Here is a 12,595-nt window from a genome sequence, read left to right as displayed (position 1 = left end):
TTTTTGTTGTTATTGCCTATGTTCAGCAGCAACTCGGCCACGGCTCATGGGATCTCTACAAAACAAAAAATAAAGAACAGGAGGTCAACAGTGTAATCGCGTGTTTGGACGCAATTTGGGTTTAGGTCAGACGATAAGGTTCGAGAGCATGCCGAAGGAAGCACAAACATATGTACATACATACATATGTACATACATTTGCACACGCTAGCGTAAGGATACATCTGTATATGTAGCAAAACAATAAGTGAACCTATGCACGCGTGTTTGGTGAAATGAAAATAAAATCAACAAAACGTACATACATGCTTGCCTACATTCCATTCCTGAAATGAAAAACACTATTCTGGTGCAGCGGTGAAAGCTAAAAAATATTTTAGAATTGTAGTATTAGGGTTGTTGGCATTTGTTTGGTGCCTTTTTCGATTGACCATGTAAAGTGCCTTCAAGGTCAAAGCGAGTTTCTTTGGTGCAACTGTAGAAGTAATATTGAGCATTTAGAATATTTTTTATTATAACTGAGGATCTGAAATGTCAGAGATATTCTACATAAGCTAGTTATTTAGGTATACCAAATCCTACTAGCTATCTGTTTTCGGACAAAAGTAGTATACAAATTCAAAAAAATTAAACAACCGTAAACAGATTTGAAAAAAAAGTAGTTAATGTAGTTTCGCAGTATCAATTTTATTCAATGAAAATCAACAAAAAAAGAACAAACTGATCATCTTTTGAATCGACTTCGCCTTTCATTTCAATATCTCTATTTGCTGCTGTTGTTTTGTTTTGTCCCTTTAAGCAATTTGGCGCATGATGCAAAAAATAAGTTAGTTCCATTGCCACTTATTCGTCGCCATAATAACTACCTGACAATTAAGCAGTTTGTGACATCGTTCAAACTTTACGACATACGACACTTACACGACATATAGTGAAGCACCTAAATATATGTATGTATATTAAATTCACACCGAAATGTGTATATAACAAACGAGCATCTTCGTTATAGAAAACTGTAATAGTCCTGAGGTTCAATTCCCGTTATGCGCTATCGTGAATCGAAATGAAAGGTTAAAGAAAAGGCACTTATTGCGATGTGAAAGTGTTATTTTTATCACTTCACAATAACGCAGAACGTGACCCTCTGGTCTAGCTAAGTTGTGAAATAATCAAATGACATTCGACAACGAAGGAAGACGCGTTAAAAATATTTGACGGCGCGGTTAACTATGTTTGCGAGTGTAACAGTATGTAAATTCCCTTAGGAGGTTTTGGGGAATGATGTTGGAGTGACAGACCTTCGCCAGGTATAAATCTAGTTTTTCTTAAGCGGCTTTTTCTGTAAAATATTTTTTTATGTTCCTTTTTTTCGCCAAAACAAACCACTAGCGCGCTTTTATTCGTGTTTAGTGACAATATATCGTATACCTAGACCTAAAGTGAGCTAACTCAAAATTCAGATAGGGAAATTTAACTGCTTGTGGATCGTACAGATTCAACGCAATTAATACAAAAACAGGTATAACGGTAGTTTTCTAGTTAATGTATTAATCATTGATGAAAAAATATTTCCATTGGATGTAAGTCCTATGAATTGATTTATGCAAAAAAATCGCCCAACATTTTTTTTATTTTTTTTGAGTTGATCGCACTTTAGATTTAGGTGTGCGATATGCTCACTAAAATTTTACTAATCTAAAAATTGTCTTTGCGAAGTGGTTATCATATGTATTTAATGTAAAATTTAAACATTTTTAAGATAAGATTTTAATTTAAAAGGTAAATGTTAATAAAACTATTTCATACATAATCCCACATATATGAGCAATTGTCAAAAATCTGCTTTTCAATCAAAAAGTTGTTTATTGAAACTACCTTCTTTTTTCTATCATGATTTGGCGAAGTAATTCCGGCATAGTTATAAAGAATAACCTGAAATGTTTTCACTGCTAATCGAGTTTTGTTCGACGTCCAAATTTTGTTAACCATAGAATATATAATTCCACCTATGCAGGAATTAATTGGGAACGAAGGTTTCGCGCAAAACGATTGTAGAGGAGGCATGGAGCAAGGAATGAAAACTAGCTGTATATACCTAAACATTTTCACGGATGGCTCTGTAATGGTAACGGGAGTTGGTGCCGGAGTATACTGCCGGAAACTGAACGCCAAGCGGGCAGAAAGGTTACCGGAACAGCGCAGCACATTTCAAGCGGAGGTTTTCGCTATGAGGATAGCAGCAGAAATGACAATCAACTCAAAGGTACATACAAAATATACAAAAAAACAAAATGGGCGACAAGCGTGAATAACTTTCGTCTCGATGCAATGCAGGAAATTTTTTCTTTTTTTGCAAATAATTACTAACAGAACGTACAACAATATTAACCCAAAACGTGATTTTAAAGCCATTGAAATGGCAGTAATATTAAAAAGAAAATTAAAAACTTTTATAAAAAATAAATTATGGCCATATAAAAAATAAAAAACAAAAATGGGAAGAAAACACCATCATTCTCAACTGTTTAAAATATGTTTAATACCTATCGCGAGAAAACAATTAAAATCTAAACAAATTCGAAAAATCGTAATAGCTATAACTTCCGAAATAATTCGAATCTCGCAAAATTGTGAAACTTGTATATTTCTTTTATCGTTGTGAAGCATATACACATAATTGCACAAAAAAAGCTCGACCCTCGCAAAAATGGTGGCCCACTTCACACATTTTTACTCAGTAGCTATGACCTACGGTTGATTTTTGGTAAATTAATTTAATTTTTTTTTTGTGAAGGATACGCCCATTTTCTTTATATATAAAAATCGTCACGTAAGTCCTAGCACTTTATTATACTACAATTGAATGAGCTACAAAAGTGGATACTCCAAAATCTTTCTAAGAAATCTAATTAATTAATTAATTAATCAACTAAAGTTTCTTAAATTTTTTTTTAAGTAAGTTCAAAAAATTGGATTGGAAATAACTCTTTAATCCAAATACATATTTAAAACGGGTTTATTTTGAGAGGAACCATTAAACAAATTAATCGGTTATTTTGCTTAAATCAATCCGTAGGCTTTATTTCCAATGAATGCACCAATATATTCTCTAGCTAGAAAACTACTGATTTACCTGTTTTCATATTAACTGCGCTGAATTTGTACTATACAAAAGCAGTTAGATTTTCAGATTTGATTTTTGAGTTATGCCTCTTTTGCAGAGGATGTGCGATATGTATTACCTACCCGTAGTTTATTTTCATTAAGCAGAAGCTCAAATCAAAAGCCACCCAAAAATCAATAGCGGCGCTTAATCTCATTTGTACTTTTGTGTATATATAAAACAGCTATCTTTTGCAACTTAACAACATTATTTCATAGGTGACCTGTTTTTAAAGTCTCTATTAACCTTTTTCACAGAATAACTAACAACACAGAGTCAAGCTATTATTAAGGCCATCCACCGCAGCCATGAGACCATACAACAAAAAAGTTGAAAAGCAGGCAAACCATTCATTTCCACTTGAAAATAGGCCACAAGCGTTCTTTAATACACTCACGCCCCTACATATGCATTTGCACATATACATATGTATACATACATATGTACATGTGTGCTATCGAAACCAAAATCACTTACCCTTCCAGACTTTCAAACACATTTAGTATTTACTGCTGCCGATGATGCTCATATAAACTCATTCACACTAACGAACGAATGCGGGAGTCGCCCCCACCACCCACCTAAAAATGTGCGACCGACACGTGCCATCAATTCACACACATTTCACTTCTGACTTTCTCAGCGCACAGCTGTATGTAGTGTGCATTAAGGCGGCCAGCTCAAACGAAGATTAAGCCATTCAACCATTCAAAATTGACGTTAATTAATGAAATGTGAAAATCTTATTTTTAATCCTATGGCGGCCAACCCTGTCATTTATAGATAATTTCCACTAATTTCATTCGTCTATGCTTTCTATTACATACATATATGATGTACATATATATGTACATGTGTATAGGACTCACTCTTCATCCTCGTCGTCGTCCTTATCGCCGGCTGTGTTGTTGTTCTCATAAAAGACATCATCCTCACGGGAATCCTCATCGGAGCTAAAATTCTTTGCATCCTCATCATCATTGTCATTGTCGTTATTGTTGTTGTTATTGTTGTGGTTGGTGATGTCCTTGTTTGCGCGTCGCTTAGCCGCCTCCTCTTCCAAGTACTTGGCTTTCGTGATTATTTCATCACTACAGATCGGTGACGAAAGATAAAGCAGATAAAAATAATTAGTGCAACGACATCACAACAGTACAGGACAGCTTAGAGTCGTCCAGAGGAGGCTAGAGGATAGAATGGTTGGCTAATGGTCACCAACAGCGGGCCGGGCGGTGTATTGGCAGAGGGTGTGGGAGATTAATGGTGTAGGGGACTTTTAGACATCTTCAGGATGGATAAAGGTGAGTTAAAAAGGAGTAATTAAACTTTTTATGCAAGAGCAGCCACTTGTGTGTAACTGAAGTGTAATATAGATTTGGCAAGGGGTTGTAAAAAGTTGGGCGTTCAAGTTGATTTTATAATAGTGAGGTGGCCAATTGGGTTATTAAAAGGATAGCTTGCCGGAGGGTTTGCGGTAAAGTAGGCAGATCTTTTTTAATTGAGTTGTGTGCACGGCTTTACAAATAAATTTATAAATATATGTGTATGTATGTATATACATACATATGTACACATCCACATTAGACTGCATCACCAAAAATAGTGGCGGTTTTTCCGCCGGGACTACAAAATTTATTGTATTTTAAGACGTCCCACCAAAATATTTCGGAAAAATATTAAGATTTAAGCGAACTGGACCAATTTGAAAATACCTCCGAAAATGGAGTTTTTTTATGAATAAAAATAGTTTCATAAATAACTTTTTGTAAAAAGTTCGCTCAGAAGACAAAACAGATTAAAATAAAATAGATTTTATAATTTCAATAGAAAAACAGTACCGATTTTTATTTTTTTTTTGTATTGGGAGTGATGCAGTCTAATCTACATACATACATACGTATGCATCAATTAGGGTGATTGAGTCGGTTTTTCCAAACCGATTTCAAGCACTTTTTTTATTTCTAGGCTGTTTTTTGAAATTTTGATTTTTCGAATGCTGAGTAAATCGGATTTTTTCAATCGAATAAATCTGGGTTTCACCTAGTTTACTTATGTGTCAGAATTTAGTAATTCGAAATATTTTTCCACTGCAGAAAACTGCTAAAAAAATAAAAATAAAATCGAACGTCACTGTTTTTTTTTGTTTTTTTTTTTTGTTTTAGCAGCTTACTCAACTCTGTCTAAGTCCACTATATGCTTTCTTCATTCTCGTCTAAAGACGGGCTCAGGAAAAGGTCTGATCGGACTCCTTCTGAAACCCCTTTCGTTCGGCAAACAAATGATGATACATATTTCTCTTACCTAACTCCCTTAATTTAAAATGAATTTGATTTTTTAAACAGGTGGCAATCTCCTATGGTTAAGATAAGAAATTAAGCTTTGTAAAGCAAGTTCCGATTGACAACTATTTTGTAATAATTGATTTTTTTTATTTAATTTGAATTTTTTAAAAGGTGGCAACTCTTTTCAAAAAAGTAAACCTTATTATTGACACCTTTTATTTGACACCTCACTTTGGACAATCGACCGAACGGTGCAGTTATAATGGTACTGATTATTAAATGATTGGAATTTAATTGTTCAAAAGGTGGCAACTCTTCTTGAAAAAATAACGCTTTTATTTGAGATACCTTTATTGACAATCGAGCGAACAGTGCAGACCTTATGTCCTGGACAAACAATTTCTTCGCGTATTAAGACAAACTTATCGATATTTCTTGCTCAAAATAATAAATACCGAATGCTTAGCTTCAATGTTTTTGTTTTTATTTAAAAAATAATGCTTAGTACGGTATGAGTTAATTTTTCACGTACAAAAACTAAAAGTAAAGCATTTTTTCAGCGATAGTTTAGAAAAAAAAAATCGGTTCAAAAACCGATGGATTACAGAATTTTTCAATAAATTAAAATTAAGAATAACATTGTGGTTGTACACACTTGGCTGGTAAACTGAATAAAAAAAAAAATAACCGCATAAATTACGCATGTATATCCATGTAAGTAAATGCGATTTTACCGTTACACCTTCTGTATTTGTTCTTTGTAATTTTGTGTATTTATTTTTACTTAATTTTCGTACTAAATAAACTCACCGATTCTTGTGTAAGTCACGCTTCGAAACGCACACTGCGCTGTACTCATCCTCCAACAGGCAAATTTCACGTTTTTTGCAATTTAACGGCCGACAAAGGTCACCTGGCGGTAAAGAGAGAGAGTTACAGAAAAAGTAATTAATAAGTAAATAATAGTCTCAGGGATTAAGCAATTATGTTTTAATTACATTTAAGCACACTTAGGCTAAATGCATAGAAGCACATCCCATACGCCTAGACATTCTCGTACACATGCAAATACATTCATACAAACAAAGTAAGTTGCATCCAAATGGAGTTTAATCAAGGAAACGAGCATTTTTTATTGCAGTCTGTCTGTCTTCTCTTTTCGACAATTACAAACTTTTTTTAACTTACCTTTTACGTGACTCACTACAAATAACTTTAGTAATTTAATTTTTTTGTCTCAAACAAATGAATCCTTTTTTTCAACGCTGCCAAGCGCCTTTAACGGTGCGCTCTTTTTTTTATGTACCGTACGTTACGTATGTATGTATGTACTTAGTTTTACACAATAGGCAGCCTCTCGACTGCACACAATTTCATAGATACATATGGAAATATATACATATTTACACAAACAAAGTCATTGATGAAACAGTAAACGCAACAACAGGTACACGCAACAATTTCTCCACGATTTTGCCCTGCACGCCAACGCCAACCAGTAAAAAATGCTGTAGTGCCATTATTGCGCGAATGGTTTTGAACTTTATTGTACGGAAAATGAAATTGCAAATGTGTGTACATGTGCATATACATATGTACATATGTATTTCAGTTGATATTGGGGACACAAAAAAATTCGTTAGATATGTACAATATCTGATGGCGTGGCGTTAGTCAAATGGTGGCACACCCTGCAACTATCAGCATCGAAATGAAAGCTAAATGCACTTGAAAAAATAGTATAGCCAGGATTGCATTAACTCAATCTGCGTTTATAGTAACGTAGATCGGGAATGATTAATCTATTTATGTTCATCGCGACCCAAATATTTTAGTACGAACTTTAGAAAAAAATATGTTTGTGTGTGTAGTTTTGTTGAGGTGCTTGCTTTCAAAATCCACTACTACTAATTGACAACCAAGCAAAAATATGCGTGACTCCACAAAGTCGACTGGACCAAACACTGAAAAAAAATATATATATTTGTCGGTCTTCATAAAAATATATGTCAGCCAATTGAAATAAATACATATGACCTCCAAGCCCGTAAAACTCTTTAAGGCGAGAAAAAGTATCTCAAACCTCACTTGGTGCATTGGCAATATATGTTCAATAGCTGTCTTTCTTATACTATCATAAACTGATGGAAATCACTGGATAAGCTGCTCACTAATTATAAATTCACTAACGCTCAAAGGACGGGCTAGTGACAAATCACGGCAGCGTTATCCTCCACGCCTAGAAAAAGTACTTGAAACCTCGCTAAATTTTGTTTCTTTTTGTTTAACTTAAGGTGAGTTAAATTGATTTAGAACTAAGAGAATTACGCTGCACCGATAATCTCAAGTTTCGAAACTATACAAAAAACACCGTCGTAGATTATGGACATGTTTACCGTTTCTCCAGATTAGGCCATTTTCTCAAGATATTTATAAGAAAGAAATTCAAACTCTAACAAAGAAAAGATCAAAACAAAAGTCTTTTGTAATTTTTCGGATTTTTATTAAAGCCTGTTCTTTTGCTACTAACGACAAAAATCGATGGTGAATGGTCAATTTAAAATGTGCAATAATTTTTTGTATGAAATAGGAGCAGGAATTAATATTACTCATACGCCATGGCCATACGTACATGGCCGTATTCATGCATACTAGGGATGTTTCGAATGTCATATTTGTGAATCGGAATGCGAATGCGATTGTTAAGAATGACATAAACATTTCTGTGCTAGAATTACAATTCTTGATAAATAATAAATAATAAAAAATTTACAAATTATACATTTTTTTATTTATCACAAGTACAGATAATCGGGCTGTTAGAGCCACTTCAACAATGTTAGAGTGGACTCTCTGCCCATGTACACATTGGCATTCGCAAAACATTCGTATCATTTGATGCGAATGCGAATGTCGAATGCGAATACGTAAGATGATGCGAATCATTCACTTAACGAATGCGAATGCAAATGTTCGCCACATCCCTGATACATATTGGTAATGGTTTATGATAAAAATTTCTCATGTTAAAATTTAAATTTTTTTGTCATTTGGAATGCAAGCCTGAAATGAAGATATCTTGAGAAAATTATCCGATCTTGGAAAAAAAGTGTATATACACACATAGTTCCATTATCTACGACCCAAAATTAAGTTTACGTGTCCCTACAGTGCACTATGGTCTGGCGACTACTATTTGCTGGCCAAAAGCTGAGAAGTAACCAAATTGATTTGGTGTCTTTGGGGGTTTTGGAAGTCGCTGATTTAGAATCCGATATTAGATTTTTGAAATTGAAAATGGGGGAACCCAATATGACTACTAAATTGTATAATTTTTTCCTTTTCACCAAAAACTCATATAAATGGCAGACTATACTACACCGTCTCCCACCGTCGTTTAAAGTACTAAACCACGTATCGTCATTCTGCAAAACCGCGTAACTGACATTTGCCGCCAAAAATTGGATATGCTCACACAGGCTCTTGGCTCAATCCTTATTCATTCGTCCTGAAATATACTAGCCAGAAATGCAATTGCTTTATAAAAAAGAGTGCCATTTTGAAATAAGAGTAATTTTAATCTCTAGAAAATAATTTATAATTTTAATTTGTACTTTAAACGACGATATGATTCTAAACTAAACCTAACAGTGACAACATCCGATGAGGCGGCCCTTGGAGTAATCGAGATGAAAATTTTACGTAAGATTTTGACAATAGCAAATATCGCAGACGACTTAACTATGAGCTGTAGGAGCTTTATAACGATATAGACATAGTGCAGCGAATTAAAATCCGGCGGCTACGCTGGATAGGTAATGCCGCTCAAATGGACAGCAACGCTACAGCTCTGAAAGTATTCAACGCGGCACAGTGGTTCGGATAGCAGATCTAGCTGGACGAAAGTCAAAATTTTTTTTGTTTTTAAAATACTTAATGGTACTTGGAATACATTCCTGACAATACATTCAAATAGAAATTGCATTTATTAAAGACATTAACATATGAAAACAAACAAAAAAAGGTAAGTCAACGCCGCCTATTTGAGAACTCTATTTTAAAAGCTAAAATTTAACTTAAAAGATTGCTAATTGCACTCACAGATATTTGCATAATTGCAAATTGACTTTATAAACAAAAAAATTAGATTAATTTCGCTATAGATTCAGAGCAAATTTATTCTGAAAAATCGTCGTTTTGATTAATTAAAAAAATAAATTAAAGAGTAGGAAAAGTAAAGGCCGCCGAAGGCCGTTATAAAACCACTTGCATATTATTCTTTACATCTTCGCAAATGCAGAGGGTAAGTTCGACAACCAAGTCTAACCAATTGGCTTAGATATTTACATTTTAGTGACGGTATGTCAAATCTCAAAATTCAAAAGTAATTATTAACAGGAATGTATCTGAATATAAATATAAGATCAGTGGTGGATCCACGGGAGAGAGGGGGGTAGGGGTTGTATGTTAAAACAGAAAAATACTTGGAGTTATAAAAACTTTGGTTATGTTAGAGTTAAAAAAAAAAATAGTAACTCGCGAATTTTCTCCTTTCTGAAATTAAAAAATTACACAACAGGCATGCAAATCTTTAAGCGCTGTTATACAATTTTTTCTGAAATTTATTTGTGTTTCTTGCTGTGATCTTAAATTTCATGGTAAATAAAATCTTAAGAAGTGAGTTGTTTGACATTTGGAGAAGTGTTGCTGAAACTTCTAAAAGACAACAAGGTTTCCGTGATTATGTGATTAGTAAATTGAAAGAAATATCTGATGAAAATGCTCGTTTCGAAGTAAATAAAGTAAATTAAGTAAATGACTTTAGATTCGTAATCAGCAACCCAGAAAACCCCCAGAAACCCAGTTACATAGAAATCTACCGATTTTTTTTTAATTTTCGTCCGCCATATTGGATCCGGCATTTTGAATTTTTGGTAAATGACTTTAGATATGTAATCAGCGACCCAGAAAACCCCCAGATACCCAGTTTCACAGAAATCTACCGATTTTTTTTTTTTTTTCGTCCGCCATATTGGATCCGGCATTTTGAATTTTTGATAAGTGACTTCAGATTCGTAAGGTAAGAAGTGGTGTAAAGATCCATCAACGAGTATTTGTTTAAATAGTTTCGTCCAGCTAGATTTGTGATCCGAACCACAGTGCGCGGATGCCGATGCTTTTAACAGAGAGAAAGAGGGAGGCATCCTCTGCATTGGAAACACCAGGTGGAGCAGGACTTGGATTCACTTGGATTTTGCAATTGGCGTCAGTTGGCATAGAAGAGAAAGGACTGGCATGCTTTTTTAGACTCGGCCAAAGTCGCTTTAGAGGTTACAGGTTGCTTTTGAAAAAAAAAAAACTAAGAATAATTTCTAGCAAATCCTAGTTTTGCAACTTTCACGTTAACTACCCGTTTCGTTAAATGAATGAAAATTAACGCACAGTCGAACTGGCAAATCATCAGTAAAAAAATGCCAACTTTCATTGTGTCTTTAAAAACTCATGAAATATTTACACTATAGTACTATCTCACTCCGTTGCTCGCGTTAATTTAATTAAAATAATATATTCAAGTAAACATCGTTTAAACAACACTCTTTAATATTTTTTTAATCCGCCATATCTTTTTACGTACATATCACATACGCGCTCACACACACAGCACAGAGGATGTGCATTTTTCAAGCTCATCTTCCTCTCCGACACTTAATATGTTGGGAATGAAATAAAAGCGCGTGCAATAAATCGCGGTCACCTGCTGGCTTTATGGCTGCGTTTGTGCGCGCATAAAAAACATACATATATGATTACTGCAGCCAAAAACAAAGCACAACACATACACTCGCCACCCTGCAGCAAAGCTAACTTATTCTGAACTCGCGCCGAGCTAGCTTGAACCGAGACGATACTGGTTCTTCATTTCTCTCAAATCAAATATTTATATTGTCATTTTTATGTTAGCGAAGTCCTAGCAGGTCACAGTTGATCTCCTCTGTAGAATTTTTGAACTCGTTCTGAACTGTATACCGCTGGGACAGATTTGGGATAAAAATTTTTCTATGAGAAAAAACCCATTCCGATGGCTGAGTGGAAGATGGACCTATCTCGCCAACCAGTTCGATAACGACCAATTTCAGAAAACTTTTCTAGAATGCCCTACTTCAGAATTTGAAAGCCCTATTCAGAAGTTTACAGAAATTTTATCTCAAATGAAAATACATTAAAAATGTGCTGAGATGGGGCGTTTAGGAATCGGCAGTTGAGATAGGGCATTTTTTAACCAAATTCTTAGATAGGGCGTTTTTCAATCAAATTCTAAAATAGAGCGTTTGTTGAAAAATTTTCTAAGATGGGGCGTTTCGATAGGTTGAACTTCCACTCAGCCATCGATATGCAACCTTGACAGCCCGCGTAGCCTAACTGACATTTCACACAAAATTGAAGCACAGCTTAAAATAATAGCCCGTAGTAGTGTGGAACTAATGCTTTGCCAGAATGTTTTTAAATTTTGCTGCAGGGTAGTAAACATACAGATTTATATAACCTTTTTATACACATGTGCACATTTTTATGACTTAAAAAATATATAAATACATATACGTTTGGTACATACATACATATGTATGTTTGTATACTCACTTGTGGGATCGTGGATCCAGCGCTTGCGTTCGCCGTTGATGCTCTTCGATTGTACTTGCGAGTTTTTATTTATCTGTAAGAAACAGGCAAAAAGGAGGAAAATTAAAACGTATGTAAGGTGCATACATACATATGTACGTAATGATAAAATTTCAATTACACATGTGTACTCGAGTGATTTAACGCACGCGAGCAAAGAAAAACCTTAATGATAAAAATATGGTTAAAAATGTAAAACGTCGATAAATTTGTGGTACCTTGATCTTAAATTAAATATGGCGAAAAGCTTGATTACATTCTCAATGGCAGCTGAGTTATTATAGATATTGAAATGATGCTAAAAATGGTAAGAAGTTCTAAGAATCTCCCCTCTCTACCATAATTCTAGGTGCCGCATGCTGCGTTAAATTTTCCCATAGAATTAACGCGTTAGAAAATAAGATCTGCTATTTTGAGGTCATCCCCATCTTCATCTTCATCTTCATCTTCATCTTCATCTTCATCTTCATCT

The 12,595-nt window shown here is 34.5% G+C and overlaps 2 protein-coding genes across 2 annotated transcripts in view; both read right to left on the bottom strand.

Moving 5' to 3' along the window:
* The window catches only part of LOC118738162 (proteoglycan Cow), a 51,832-nt gene extending 39,624 nt beyond the window's left edge, over window positions 1-12,208 (bottom strand). The window contains exons 1-3 of the mRNA XM_036469087.1: window positions 12,085-12,208; window positions 6,256-6,358; window positions 4,033-4,254 (exon numbers count right to left, since the gene is read on the bottom strand). Of these exons, the coding sequence (XP_036324980.1) occupies window positions 4,033-4,254; window positions 6,256-6,358; window positions 12,085-12,208 (449 nt within the window). The remainder of the gene's footprint in view (window positions 1-4,032; window positions 4,255-6,255; window positions 6,359-12,084) is intronic.
* Window positions 12,209-12,513: 305 nt separating this feature from the next.
* LOC118738161 (transcription initiation factor TFIID subunit 7-like) overlaps window positions 12,514-12,595 on the bottom strand; it is a 16,645-nt gene continuing 16,563 nt past the window's right edge. Inside the window, exon 4 of the mRNA XM_036469086.1 lies at window positions 12,514-12,593. Coding sequence (XP_036324979.1) covers window positions 12,514-12,593 — 80 coding nt within the window. The remainder of the gene's footprint in view (window positions 12,594-12,595) is intronic.

This window comes from Rhagoletis pomonella, unplaced genomic scaffold (genome assembly GCF_013731165.1).
Source record: "Rhagoletis pomonella isolate Grant_MI unplaced genomic scaffold, Rhpom_1.0 Rhpom_scaffold_00004, whole genome shotgun sequence".
Lineage (NCBI taxonomy): Eukaryota > Metazoa > Arthropoda > Insecta > Diptera > Tephritidae > Rhagoletis > Rhagoletis pomonella.
The sequence above is the reverse complement of the archived record's forward strand: the minus strand, read 5'-3'. Positions and strand labels throughout refer to the sequence as shown.